The 12,548-nt window shown below is 42.0% G+C and overlaps 1 protein-coding gene across 5 annotated transcripts in view; it reads right to left on the reverse strand.

Annotated features, from left to right (window-relative positions):
* Window positions 1–12,548, reverse strand: part of VPS13A (vacuolar protein sorting 13 homolog A) — a 354,074-nt gene that overhangs the window by 121,267 nt on the left and 220,259 nt on the right. For all 5 annotated transcript variants that reach the window (XM_053292130.1, XM_053292129.1, XM_053292133.1 and 2 more), the window contains exons 38-42: window positions 9,436–9,662; window positions 7,165–7,397; window positions 5,739–5,831; window positions 5,056–5,412; window positions 3,308–3,409 (exon numbers count right to left, since the gene is read on the reverse strand). In XM_053292130.1, the coding sequence (XP_053148105.1) occupies window positions 3,308–3,409; window positions 5,056–5,412; window positions 5,739–5,831; window positions 7,165–7,397; window positions 9,436–9,662 (1,012 nt within the window). The remainder of the gene's footprint in view (window positions 1–3,307; window positions 3,410–5,055; window positions 5,413–5,738; window positions 5,832–7,164; window positions 7,398–9,435; window positions 9,663–12,548) is intronic.

The following is a 12,548-nucleotide window of genomic DNA, read 5'->3' on the forward strand; positions in this document are numbered from 1 at the left end:
TGCTCATGGCCTATGGAGAGGAGGTGGGCAGGGAAGTGTCCATGTGATGCGATCTTCATCACCAGATTTCATTTCCATGTGGAGTGGTAGTCATCCTTTAGTATTAGTGGGGCTAGACACATTGGAAGGAAGGGTAGTCTTAGCCAGTAATTGAGTATGGTCAGCCATACTGTGGCCTCTACTTTCACCAGGCCTGCCTCCAGTTGTAGGCCTGCATTGGGGATACATCAGGGTGCTTGGAATATTGCTCTTAAGAATTTGGACTGGACAAGCTTCAGAGGGGCAAGGTTTGAGAAGGGGCCTAGCTGAATGCCATAGAAAAGTTGGGCCAGCAACTTCGCTTCAAATAATTTGAGGGCTGTGGGTATGTATTGTCCTCCTCTTGTTTGCAAGAATTTTAGAATGGCAGCAATGCATTTCTGGGAGTTTAATGCAACATGGTTGCCATGAGTCTTCCTGGTGCCAGAAGCATGGAAGACCACCCCCAGGTATTTGAGGCATGTGACTTGCTCGATGGTGAATTCTTTGGGGACAGGGAACCATCTTATTCATTGTTTATTTCCTTTGTAAACCAATTTGAGAACTTTTGTTGAAAGGCAGTATATTAACTTTTATTTCTATTTTCTATGGTGATGTGTGTTAAATTTTGTATACTGCCCCAAACTTCCATCTCTGCGAGGTTTACAACCTAGTAGTAATCTAGTAGTAGTTCAGTAGTGGTAGTATCTAATATTTGCTTCTAAACATTTATTTCGGAACACTTAAAATCAGTATCCAAAATTGAAGATATAGGCAAATCTTAATAGATATTTCCCTAAAACTATCTGGGCAAAGACTAAGCAGGAGCAGCAAGTTCAACATCACTCAGTCCAAAACACAGCTAATCTCTGGGCAGGAAATGAGTGTCAAGGAAATGACCAATTTTAATCTGCTTCCAAAGATGGGAGGCACATGGCTGTTTCTTCCTTGCTCCCCACCTGCTTCCTTTCTTCAGTGAGGATATATTGCTTTCCAGTTATGACAGATCAGGTATTATTCATCCCAAATAATTTGAACAGAGTCTTAGGTATATTTGTGAGCAAGATTCCATATTAAAAATCATTCCTCTAATAGTAAGCTCAGGTGGTTGAGTGCCTATTTGTTTGGATGTGAAACAGGGCCATCCAAAAACAAAGCAGCAGGTTCTACATATGCAGGACAATCCCAGGCATGCAGAAGTACATCCTATATAATAAAAGGCTAAGTGAGTGGCCGTGGCCTTGGAACGTTGGGGATCTGCGTCCCTGCCTCCCTGGGCTGTTCTGGGCCTGCGCAAAGCGCAGGCCCAGAACAGCCCAAGGGAGACAGGACCGCCGACACCAGGCGGCCATGTTGGCGGCCGCAACGCGAACGGGAAAGCCGGGGGGGAGGGTAGAGGCGGCGGCAAGAGGACCGGCCATGCCGCGGGGAGGGTAGAGGCGGATTGGCGGCCAGCACTCTGGGTGGCGGCAGCGGGACCAGCCCAGCCGCAACGCGAACGGGAAAGCCGGGAGGAGGGTAGAGGTGGCGGCAAGAGGACTGGCCATGCCACAGGAAGGGAAAGACGACGGGGGCGGGTGGCACTCTGGGCGGCGGGGGCGGCACTCTCTGCCCGCCCAGGAGGCCAGAGTCCAGAAGCGGCGATGGCGAGCCCAAACAATTGCTGCCACCCGCCCTCCCAGCTGCCCGAGTCCCCCTCACCCGGTTAGGAAGTCCATATTTTGAGAAGCAGAGAGGAGCTCGCAAGCAGAGCTCCTCTCTGTGCAAAGGCTATGCCCGAACTGGTGCTATGGACGCAAAGGACGCAATAGGCGTCCTTTGCACCCAAAGCGCCAGTTCGGGAAGAGGCTTTGCAGAGAGAGGAGCTCTGCTTGCGAGCTCCTCTCTGCTTCTCAAAATGTGGACTTCCTAACCGGGTGAGGGGGACTCGGGCAGCTGGGAGGGCGGGCGGCGGCCGTGGCGGCATTTACATGGGCCGAACTGGCCCTTAATCATGGGGCGGGGGCGGGAGAGGAGGAATCGTGGGCGCATGGTGGCACACCAACAGGAACAGCGATGATTGTCTGGGGGTAAGGTAGGTCCATCCCTGCAATTCCCGCTGTTTGCGCTCTCAGTCATGAGCATCTCTTTCTGGAATAGAGCCATAGCACATTTTTGATGCTTTACATGAAAGCAATACAAGCACAGTTGATGCAGAAAATGTAAATCATTAAGTGTTTAAAGCATCCTGGGAGAAAATCCTTCATCCAGAAATCACATATTTTACAAAGCTGTGTAATTATAAATGCAATAAAGAAGGAGAAACGGGGTCCTTGGGGAAGAGTTAAGGATATGTGTTTCACCTATAAAGTTCCACTCTATGTAAAGTTTGAAAGTCTTAAGTTTAACCTTGGTTCTGATTTTTGAGCTGTTTGAATTGTATTTACTTATTTGCTAATCAAAATACTCTTGCCAAGGACTCTCACCCCTGCAATACTGATGCATACTCTAAACCTCAACTTCACCTTCAAATTAGGCAGGATTTTCTTCCTCTAAGCATTGATATTATTTCAGGGTGAGGACAAGAGAGAGGAAGAAGGAATTAAAAAACAACAACCAGCCAAGCCCATTATAGAAAGAAAAGAGGAAAAGATATAGAGAAGAATTAAAAAGGGGGGGGGGAAGGAGAGCGAGAAAAGGAAGGAAAGAAAAGAAAGGAACAGAAACAGAAAGAAAACAGAAACAAAAAGGGGGGGGCAAGAGAAAGGAAGAAGGAAAAAAGGGGAAGAAAAAAACCTAGCGCCCGTTATTATAACGGGCTTAAAAATACTAGTACATTCATAAATTAAATGAAAAAGTACAATTTTTAAAGCCCCTAAAATGGCCCTGTAATCTTCAAGGACCCATAGAATGTCAAAAGCTTTTGAACCAGAGTGTCAGTTGGTTTAAAAGGGGGAGGGGAAGACACATTTTCCCTTTCTCATTCTTCAGCACTAGCCCCAAATAAGCCCTTTAGCACATCAAGGAAAGCCTCAAGGGAACGGGAAAGGAAAACAGAAGAGTCCTTTTCTTCTTCCTTCCTGAAACATTTCTCCCCTATGAGGCCTGAACATCTCTTTCAAACTCCTATTTCATGCTTGCTTAAGCCTCTGAACACTAACACTCCTCTTAGGGCCTTGGATACACTAGATCCAAGATTTTATTGGAGGCACCACGTACTATTTTAATGGTGAAATAGTGAAAAGTATGAATTTTAAAAAATCAAATGCATCTGCTGTGTTCAAGTGAATTCATACTACTAAAATAATACCTTCATTCCTAGTACCCATGGTCTGAATGTATCAGTGTTTTCAACTTCCAATGGTTCAAGCAATGGTTCCCAAACACCAAACATCTCATTGTAATAATGTACCTAAAAACACAAAACACTCGTCAGTGTACAATTTGTGTGATATACTGTAAAAAAATGAAATGCAATTTAAAACAAGAGATGATTTATGACACAAAAGAAATCCTCTTACTATTATAATTAACCTAATAAACCAACTCTAAATTATCAGATTTAGTTTGTGCAACATTAAATATAAGATGATCATGATCTGTCCCTAAGATGTGAAAACAGAGACCTGGAGGGAAAATGTTTAAAATAGTATGTTTAATAATATAATGGTAAGTAGACCATGGAAAAACTCACTCTTAGTTTGGCTTCACAGTCACAAGGCATTCAAATGTCCTGATAAGAAGTTCATTCCAAAAATCCATTCAACTTTGGCCATACCTATGGAAGCTTCCCAACTAGGGATGTGAGGTTAGCAAGGCGCTGAAACAATTTGGATAGCTGCATCCGAAACGTTTTGGCAGGGGGTGAGCGGTAGCTTTAAGAATGAGGCACACTGGTCCTTACCTGCTCCTCTACCCCCCTGCTATTGTTCTGAGCACGGTGCTGTCCTTCCTGAAAGGCTGTGTGCAGCTGCATCGCAGCAGCAGCCACGTGTGTGCTGCTGAGACACATCCACACGTGGCCTTTTGGGAAGGACAGTGCCGTGACTGGAACAGCGGAGAGGTGGAGCAGGTAAGGACCTGCATGCCTCATTCTTAAAGCTACCACTCTCCATCCCACCCCAACCCACCACAGCTGCCTGAAACTATTCATGAACATCCCTATTCCCAACTAAATCTCACTTCTGAAAGTTGGTTCAGGACACCATTCTGTGTTTCAGATGCTAACCACAGCCTGGTCTCTGCAACTGTTTTCAAGATCAGGAAAGATATAAACACATACTACAATGCAAAATGTCCCTTGAGCACTGAGATAACACAGTCAGATTTGGTATACAGGTGGCCCTCATTATACGCGGACTCTGTATCCACGATTGGGACTTAGAAACCCAATTTCATCATCCACGAGTAGAATAGGCAAAATTCGCCTATCTGTGGTTTTGAGTGGCTGAAAAGGCAGAGAGCCATTTGATGGCTCTTTAAAAAAAATCATTGGTGAATATTTGACTTTGGGGTGGGTGGGTTGTGGGGGCATTGCTGGAGAACTGGAAAATACAGTACTATCCTTTTCTTCTTTTATTTATCCTCCCCTTGCTTTTTTGGCCCTGTTGTTGTTGTTAGGAACCTCCCCCTCCTCCCCCAATTCCCATTGACTCATAGTTCTGTTATTCACAGTTTCTGTATTTGAGCCTATAGGTGAGAACGGAACCTCCACAAATAACAAAGCATAATGCTGTGGCTGAATAATCCACAGCCATATGAACCTCAGCATGTATTTTATGGCAGCAGATGGGTAGGGGTGGGACAAGCTGCCATATTTATTGCAAAGTGACAGTTGAAGAGACCTGTTAACACTGCAGCCATCTGCTCGTATCAGAATTCCAAATTCGAAACACCGGTAATAAGAAGGCAGACTTCTCCCCAAACTTGTTAGGCAGCAAATATAAGTAACAGAGGAGATCTGAATCAGCTTCCATGTGATGGCTATAATTTGTGAAGTGGCTCTAAATATCTGCATATGCTGTCAGAGTAAATAAAAAACCTCAATTATCCTCCTACCTCTAGTTCAAGACGAGAAGAGAGATTGATCAGAGTACTCCAGTTTCTGACTTCTCCAGAAAATGACGACTTTGCTAAAAGCATTGGGACTGTTTTGTGACCAACCCCAGCTTCAAGAGTGATGATAACACTTTCAATTCTCATTTGCATTGTCTCTCCTGTAGGGACCAATGCAGTTAAGGAAGCAGGATTTTTGTTTTCACTTGGCTCTTCAAAAAACCACATGTTTAGATTTTTAATATCTTTCTTATCCCATAGGTCTGGAGATACTGGACTAAGGTCTTTCTCTGCAGTCTCTTTAGCTGGAAAAAGTGCTGATGTAATGGTTAAGACTGTATTTAAGATAATAGGTGACACCTGAGTTTAAAAGAAAAATACACTCAGTTCAAAATTATGAATGTCTACCTTGAATTAATGAGTCAAGACAATTGCATATAGGAAGAGGTGTACAAGAAGTATAAAATATCAAGCAGGATACTTGAAATGGGTAAGCAATGCATTTTAAAATAATTCTGTTCTTATGCTCTTAATATTGAGCTTCTTTTATTTATTCAATTTCAACTTAATATAGAGGATATATCAATTGTAAAATATAGATATGTATAACATGCTTAAAATAATCAATACAAACAAAAATATCACATTTATTGATGCTAAGACAGACACACAAACTTTTAACCTACCTTAATCCTTATGGACTTAACAGATAGATCACCTTTCTGAGGATTTGTACCTGACTGCATCATATCAAATAAGAGATCACAAGGCTGCAATATCTGGAAACAAAGAATATTAAACTGAATATAAAGATCAATCTGCCTATTAAGAAACTCTTTCAAATGTAGTAACATGCTCCCAAACATCCTATTGGAAATTCTATATATTAAAAAGCAAAACAGCAACAAATACTGCCATCCTAACTACTAAAATGTTTTACAAAGAAAGGGCTGTGCTCTGGAATGTACAAGACAAATGTACACAAATGTAAACCGTCCTTGCACGGACAGTACCAATCTCCACAGAGTACTGTGCACCTCTAATGTGGGGGAGCCTCCTTTATGAGAAACAGAGCCCTGTACTGCCCCAGTGATGGCTGGAAAGATCCTTTCCCCTTAGAGCTCTTACAGGGAAAGTGCTCGAAAGGACTACACCTCCCATCAATCCCAAGGCTCCCCATGCACTTCTCCAACCATTGTTGGGGCCATAAAAAAACAGGTTGCTTACCTGTAACTCTTAATCTGGATCGTGATCCGTTGTTATAATAAGGAATGGGGTTCTGCGCCTGTGCAGGGGCCTCGAGGGCTGATTGAGTAGCTCCTCGTGACACCCCACCCTGCCTGCACGTGCTGTGCTGAGTTCGTTAACCGTGGCGGTTGAGGCGTCCACCCATAAAGGAGCCCACCCCCACACTGGAAGCACACAATACTGCATGGGAACAATAAAGTAGTATGCACTGGACATTCCAAGCACAGCTCTGCTGTAAATGCAGATTCTCTGGTTAGATGTGGCTGCATCCAACAAGGATCAGGGCCACATATATATTGCTCCTGATACCAGATTGAGAATGATGCACAGCACATTCAATTCATGTTCAATCATGTAGCTGTAGATCCAACAGAAGTACACGTGTTTATATCAGCACTGCAGAGCACGGATGGGAACACACTGTCTTATTTATCTTGTAAGGCAAATAATTTACCCAGGCTTTTACATGATTGTTTTTACTGCTGCTTCTGTGTGTTTTTATCTGTTGTATTGTTTTTATCCCTGTTTTATATGTTTTTAGCTTGATGTTTTTATTGCTTGATGTTTTTATTGCTTTTTATTGTATGTTTTAACTTTTGTAAACTGCCTTGGAGTTTTCTTTTAACGAAAGGCGGTATAGAAATGTAAAAATAAATAAATAAATAAATAAATAAATTGTACATCCCTATTTGGAGTCATTCTGCACAAGTAACCATCCCCTCTCATGTGGCCATCCTCTTGGTTTCTATAGTTTCATTCACTTACTTGCACCCTGTTACACACTGCAGGTTCTAGCAATTTCATTTATATTGTATAAAACTACAAAGGATTACAGTTCTAGAGTAGATATCTTAAAATTCTTACCGTAGTAACATTGCCTTTTCTCATATCTGGAAGAAATGGGCAGGCTTTCATTTCTATACCTTTAACAGTAGCTGTCATTTTAGACATTTCCGGGCCATTTTTCATAGAGACTTCACACTGTGCTGTAACCACTAGTGCAGGTGCATCACTTCTTGTTAAGTCGGCCACAAACACAATCTCAGGATTTTTAACAACAACATTTATTTCCATTGTGGATGCTGGCTGTACAGACACTAAAAATGCAATGTTTTAAATTCACTAAGCATTTCATAAACACCAAACATCCCTCTAGCATTTACTATTTAAGTAAAAACTTTAATAGATTTCAGCATTGTCATGGTGAGTGCTTACCACCTGTTAGGGCTCTGGCGACATTTATCATTGAGGTTCAAGCTCTGGTATGAAGCTGTTGAGAATTCTGGCAACATATATAAATGGCCTAGACCCAGGCAGTCCCTCATCCCCCTGTGGCTGTTTAGCCCTGGAGGAAAGTTCCTATTGGTGAAAATGGGAGTTTTATTTCCAGGCCAAACAGCATCTTTTGGGGGGGGGGGCATAGAGGAGTGTGATCAGTCTGGAATAATGATGGGGGCCAAGGGATAAAACCATCCTTGTCCCATGCCACTTTCACATCGGATCCCACCCTCCCATGGCTGCTGTATGAGTGGGAGAAACAAGCATGCAAGGACCAGTTGCATGCTTGTTGGGCGTAACTATAATAGGGCAAAGGGATACAGTTGCCTGGGGGCCCAATGCCTTGGGGGGGCCCCCCAGAGGCAAGTCACATGACTCCCCCAGCCACGCACCCGCCTGGGCTCCCTTCAGTTGTATTCATCCTCCGAAACTGATGTGAGCGTTAAGACCTGGAGCTACTAGAACAGCATGTCTTTCTCTAGTACCATTAAATGACTTGCATCTTCCACAATTTATAGGTTGTTTATATATATATTTATATGCTTTTTGTTACCACTATTCAGCTCATTTAAGATTTCTTTACTTCATGAGCTGAGCCTTCAGTGAGGGGGGTGGCATTTTAAAATCTTGTCTCTGGGCCCACTTGACATAATTCCATAAAAAAAGTTCAAACTGTACTTTTCTGTTACAAAGGAAAAACAAGGGAAAGGTCAGAAGTTTAGTTTGGAAATTATTGTTGCCCCAAACCAGGCATCCCCAAACTGCGGCCCTCCAGATGTTGCTGAACTACAACTCCCAGCATCCCTAGAAACAATTTTTTGTGGCTTGGTATGCTGGAAGTTGTAGTTCAGCAACATCTGGAGGGCCGCAGTTTGGGGATGCGTGCCCCAAACAGTTAAAATAGGGGAAAGGTCAAACAAAACCTACCCTTCTGATTGTCTGTTTTAGCCAAGGGAGAGTTATGGGAGATAAAAAGGCAGACTTTAGAGAGGGAAGGCAAACAGGGTTGGACATTGCCAGAGGCAGCATTAGAAGAAAGAAGGAGAAGAAAGAGATGACTAAGGGAGCTGCTCGTGAGATTGACTGCTAGAGTTCAGTTCAGACTAGGATAGCTGGATGTGCATATCCCATTTTATTTGGTCTTTTGTTCTTATGGTTATTGTCTTTTTATAAACAGAACTACTTCAACATTTATTGCTAAAATTTAATTACTCTTTTTTTCCTTTTCTTGAAGTAAACATATATTTCATTAACATCTCATTTAGTCTCTGTGTTCCCACCCTACGCTTATTTACCACATCACATTACCTAGATTGGGAGTGAGACAGAGTTCTGGTGAGTTGTTAAGTGGAGATAGCTAGGGAATAAAGATTTCCACTGGATGGCAGCAGTAAAGTTTCTCATATCAAAGGGCTGGTTAATACCAGGCTGTGACACATGGCAATTTAAAACACCTGCCATAGTTGCCCAGAATGTAAACTCTTTCTTCAGAGATGCTGGCTCTTCATTAAAGGTAAGCCTCACCCTCATACTGATACCATACTGATATAATATGGTATGGTACAGAATAGATTACTGATACTGGAAGCATTTTTGATCGGAATAGTTTCCAGGGAAAATGCTCTGACAGCTTGCACTGCTTTGGACCCAATTATTGGTTCAATAGGACACAAAGCCTATTAATTAACAATATTTCACTCTTGTTTAACATATATCCTAAGTTAAATTGCAGTTCAAATAAAAAATAATCAGGGTAGAAAGTGACAAGCAGACAGATAAGGGAAATAGAAGCTTTATGTTGCAGTGAAAAGTTGTTCAGTCTGCACACAGAATGTACTGTAGTTACTAGTTACTGACCTTCTTCCTTGGAAGCTGAAGTTTGTGTGAAGTTTCTCTGTGCCGCAGCGCTTTCAGCAGTGGCATTTAGAAATATATCCACAACAGTAAGGAGAAACTCTATGCTAGCACAGAGATATGTCTCCTGAACAACTGTATCAAGAACAGCAGTGCCATCTCTTCCCTGCTTATAACTTATATCCACCATGACTTTCTTTTCCACATTTCCACGTTTCATTCCCATCATCCTGAAAGACAAGTCAGTAGAACAGATAGTCTGAAAAGCTCACATTGCTTAGAACTATTGCAAAGTGCTAATCATGTGCTTATCTTCAACATATTTAATTTTAGTTATCAATTAATGTAAAATCATAGTATTTGGTGGGAACTTTGATCAAATATATGCTTCTGCACTTAGACAATCCATTCAACAAATCTTGAAAACCAAACAGTGTGATTTCCTGCTCCTCCTAGGATTTGAAATTCCCTTTATCCAAGTTCAATAAAATTCTCCTTTTCAATTTTCAAATCAAGTCCGAAATTCCCTTTAATTATTCCAAACCTCCCTTTATATTTAAGTTGTATGTACATTTGTTGTCAAGCAAACAGTGCCTCTCCCACTATTAGTTGTTTTTAATTATAATTAATTATAACTGTTCTTGCAGTAGTGAGCATGATTTGTCCCCTTTGCTAAGCAGGGTCCACCCTGGTTGCATATGAATGGGAGACTACAGGTGAGTACTGTGAGATATTCCCCTTAGGGAATGGGGCCACTTTGGGAAGAGCACCTGCATGTTTGCATGCAGAAGGTTCCAAGTTCCCTCCCTGGCATCTCCAAGACATGGCTGAGAGAGAGTCCTGCCTGCAACCTTGCAGAAGTTGCTGCCAGTCTGTGTAGACAATACTGAGCTAGATGATGGACCAAGGGTATGACTCAGTAGAAGGCAGCATCCTATGTTCCTATGGTTTATTAACAATCACATTTTACTGCACTATATAACAAGCCAAATGTTTTCCATTCTACTTACAAAATGTACTCCACTTGTAACCACACACTGTAGTTAATCTAAAATGGATATGTATTACTTATTTTTCTGTGTAAACTGCTTTGAGAACTTTGGTTGAAAAGTGGTATAGAAATATTTGTTGTTGTAGCAGTAGCAGTAGCAGTAGATACAGCATATTGTTTATATTTACATTTGGTAGTCAATAATAGAACACCAGGACTAACCTGGTACGTTCCTTCTCTGCAGTGGAATGGAGGGAATCCTTGCATAGGTTGCTCCTCCCACTCATTCCACAAGATAGGGCCAACTATTTCACAGTCTTCCCCTATAAGTTGGGAGGAGCCAGCCATGTCCCCTGTTTCAGACATAAACTTGGGAGTAGCTAGTGTAATGGACCAGTGTTGTGCTAGTGGAAACATGTTGTACTAGCCAAGAACATAGTGCAAGATGGTTCTGCAAAGACAGGAGCTTCTGAGCTAGACTGACATTGTGCTTGCACAAGACACTGTATGTTCTGTTTCATAACCTTTCTTCTGCAAGCACTCAGTTGGTGTTTCTGGTTCTGCAGTTTTGCACAGCTCCTCAAACTTCTTAAGAGCATGCAAGTTCTCTTGTTGCACTACCACAACACTAGTCTGGATGTCAGTCATTGAATATTAGGAAAAGCATTCTCCCACATGAGTCTTCCTAATGCTAAAATCTTTTGGTGAATGAAAGCTGTGCCACCTGAGGCTGGGCCACCTCCAGCCTCAGAGGCACGATGCCTCTCAATACCAGTTGCAGAGGAGCAATAGCAGGAGAGAGGGCTTGCCCTCACCTCTTGCCTATGGGCTCCCCAGAGGCATCTAGTGTGCCACTGTGTGAAACATGATGTTGGACTAGATGGGCCTTGGGCCTGATCCAGTAGGACTGTTCTTATGTTCATATCATCAGTGAAATAAGATCTCCTGAAGCAGATACAGGGTTCTCTTGTAAGTCACCCAGTTCTGGAATGCCTTTTTCAAAACAAAACTAGAAGAGTTCCATATTTATATTCCATAGACAAGTTGAAACATTTCTTTTTATTTATCAAATTTAATGAACTGATGAGGTTTCATTTGGGCATTGTCATAATTTAATGTATATAGTATAATGTTTAATTATAAGCTGCTTCAACGCATCTGCTATTATAGGAAATAAGGGTATAAATTATTATCTAAATAAAATGCTAATTTTTTAGCATTTATCTAAATAAAATGCTAGACTATTGCTCTGAACATCACATATAGGTTAAAGACCATGAGCAGCTTCCCAGGAAATAAAGGTTAGTGGCTGCCAACCTAATGAAGCATGTATATTTAGGAAGGTCTGCAGGGATGCCCTGGGAGCCCTTGCACAACTTCCCCAGTCCCCCTGCACTTAGGCTGTTGCACAAGAGGTTGAATACTTTCAAGTTCTCCTCACACTCCAGAAGCACTCTTTACACACAAAAACACATTGCTCACCCTCAGTGATATGTCTGTGCTCTCACAGAGTGCTTCTGGAGCATGAGCAGTGCTCAGCAGTATTAGCCCTCTTGCAGAACAGTGTAAGCACAGGAGGACTGGAGGAGCTGCACAAGGCCTCCCGGTGGGTCCCCACAGGTCCTCCTAAAGAGCATGATTATTAAATAAATAAATAAATGTGTGGCACAGGCTGTACATATCTACACATCCTATGTGAAATTGGTTTCTCACAACAGAGGGATGAATACAAAATATATGTGAGAGAACTAATATACAGCCCACATCATACATGGTATTCAACATCCAGCCAGGGGTGGGGAGGGGATACACAAATGCAAGACTCCCTGCTGAGCCCCACTGAGTAGATACCCCGTGCCAGAAACATGTACTAACTAGCTTTTAGGGTGGGAAAAACTGAATTTTACAGCATAATTACATGCATGTTTACTCAGTATTAAGTCCCACTGTATTCAATGAGATTTGCTCCCAAGCAAGTGTTTATAGGATTACAGCATTAGTTTGTTATCTTCTTTGTTACTTAAATTATTGTACTGGTAGACACGTTTGTACTAAAATTAATAAAATGTAAGTTTAAAAACAGGGTTGGCATGAAAAATAGTCCTTATCTTTTTTTCAAACTGTC

This window comes from Hemicordylus capensis, chromosome 2 (assembly GCF_027244095.1).
Source record: "Hemicordylus capensis ecotype Gifberg chromosome 2, rHemCap1.1.pri, whole genome shotgun sequence".
NCBI classification, from domain to species: Eukaryota; Metazoa; Chordata; class Lepidosauria; order Squamata; family Cordylidae; genus Hemicordylus; species Hemicordylus capensis.